At 28.3% G+C, this 1,119-nt stretch overlaps 1 protein-coding gene across 1 annotated transcript in view; it reads left to right on the plus strand.

Moving 5' to 3' along the window:
• LOTGIDRAFT_175900 (hypothetical protein) overlaps positions 1 to 494 on the plus strand; it is a gene marked incomplete at both ends in the record, with an annotated part of 10,304 nt that extends 9,810 nt beyond the window's left edge. The window contains one exon of the mRNA XM_009062846.1: positions 475 to 494. Coding sequence (XP_009061094.1) covers positions 475 to 494 — 20 coding nt within the window. The remainder of the gene's footprint in view (positions 1 to 474) is intronic.
• Positions 495 to 1,119: the final 625 nt, after the last annotated feature.

The following is a 1,119-nucleotide window of genomic DNA, read 5'->3' on the forward strand; positions in this document are numbered from 1 at the left end:
GTTAGAAAGAAGATGTCAACAAAGTATAACATTAGTCAGGTACCAAATTTGTTTATTCTGAATTTTTTCTGTTTTCCAGGTTTTTATTAGAATGACAATCTTTAAACTTCTTAGAGAACTAATTTCTATGGAAAAATAAGAAAGTTATAGTTGATTTAGAATTTTACGTGTCATTATATTGTATCCTGAAGTTCTGATGAAAGTAGTATATAAGAAAAACAGCTCTCACAGGCTTATAAATGAATATGTTTGTATAATTTTTGAACAGGATATTCCAGATACATTGCAATCTAAATTGAAACAATAAAATGATTTTAAGCTTCCATACAAAAGTAGAAAAAAAATTATTTCCATAGTGTTTGATTTGGTATGAATGTACCTAAGCTATTTCTATTGATATTTGTTATGCCTATATGTGGACTATGTTTTGATCTAAATTAAGATTTCAATATTTGAAATTGTATTTTCTTTCAGGGTTTGGGAAATATGAATAGCCTGTAATATCTGTGAGGTTTTTATGTTATTTGTAATCAATAAATTTCAAGACTCTGTTCGCCATGTTGTTTTTAATAAACATTTTTCTGTAATCCAAATAATTTTTTAAGATGATATTTTTGTTTTTTTATGAATAAATTTTTAGCTACTTTTCTTTCGATATTCACCAAGCTCCAAACTTGTAGTCTGAAAGACAACATCCCTCAAAACGAGATCAAATAGCTATCTCAAGCCACACTGAAGATCTTACAGAATGAATAGAACTGCACCAGCGGAGAGAACACCTCACAATCACAACAACAACATCAAAAAAACATGACTAAAAACAAATCCAAACTGCATTACTGAATAATCAAACCAGGCCGCACTAATGAATTCATCTTTAAACAATTTGAAATTTGTTTAAATGACAAAAACATATTTATCAGCAAAATGAAATTATTTTTTTATTTTCTGCGAGTCTCATTCTATAATTGAACAGTCTTTTTGTTATCTAAATGAATGTTAAATTCTTTTAAGATGAATTCTTTAATGCGGCCAGGTTTGATTATTCTCTGGTGTATTTTACTTTCAGTTTGGATTTGTTTGCAGTAATCTTTTTCGTCATTGCGAGATGCTATCCCA

Source organism: Lottia gigantea (genome assembly GCF_000327385.1).
Source record: "Lottia gigantea unplaced genomic scaffold LOTGIsca_534, whole genome shotgun sequence".
In the NCBI taxonomy this organism is placed as follows: Eukaryota; Metazoa; Mollusca; class Gastropoda; family Lottiidae; genus Lottia; species Lottia gigantea.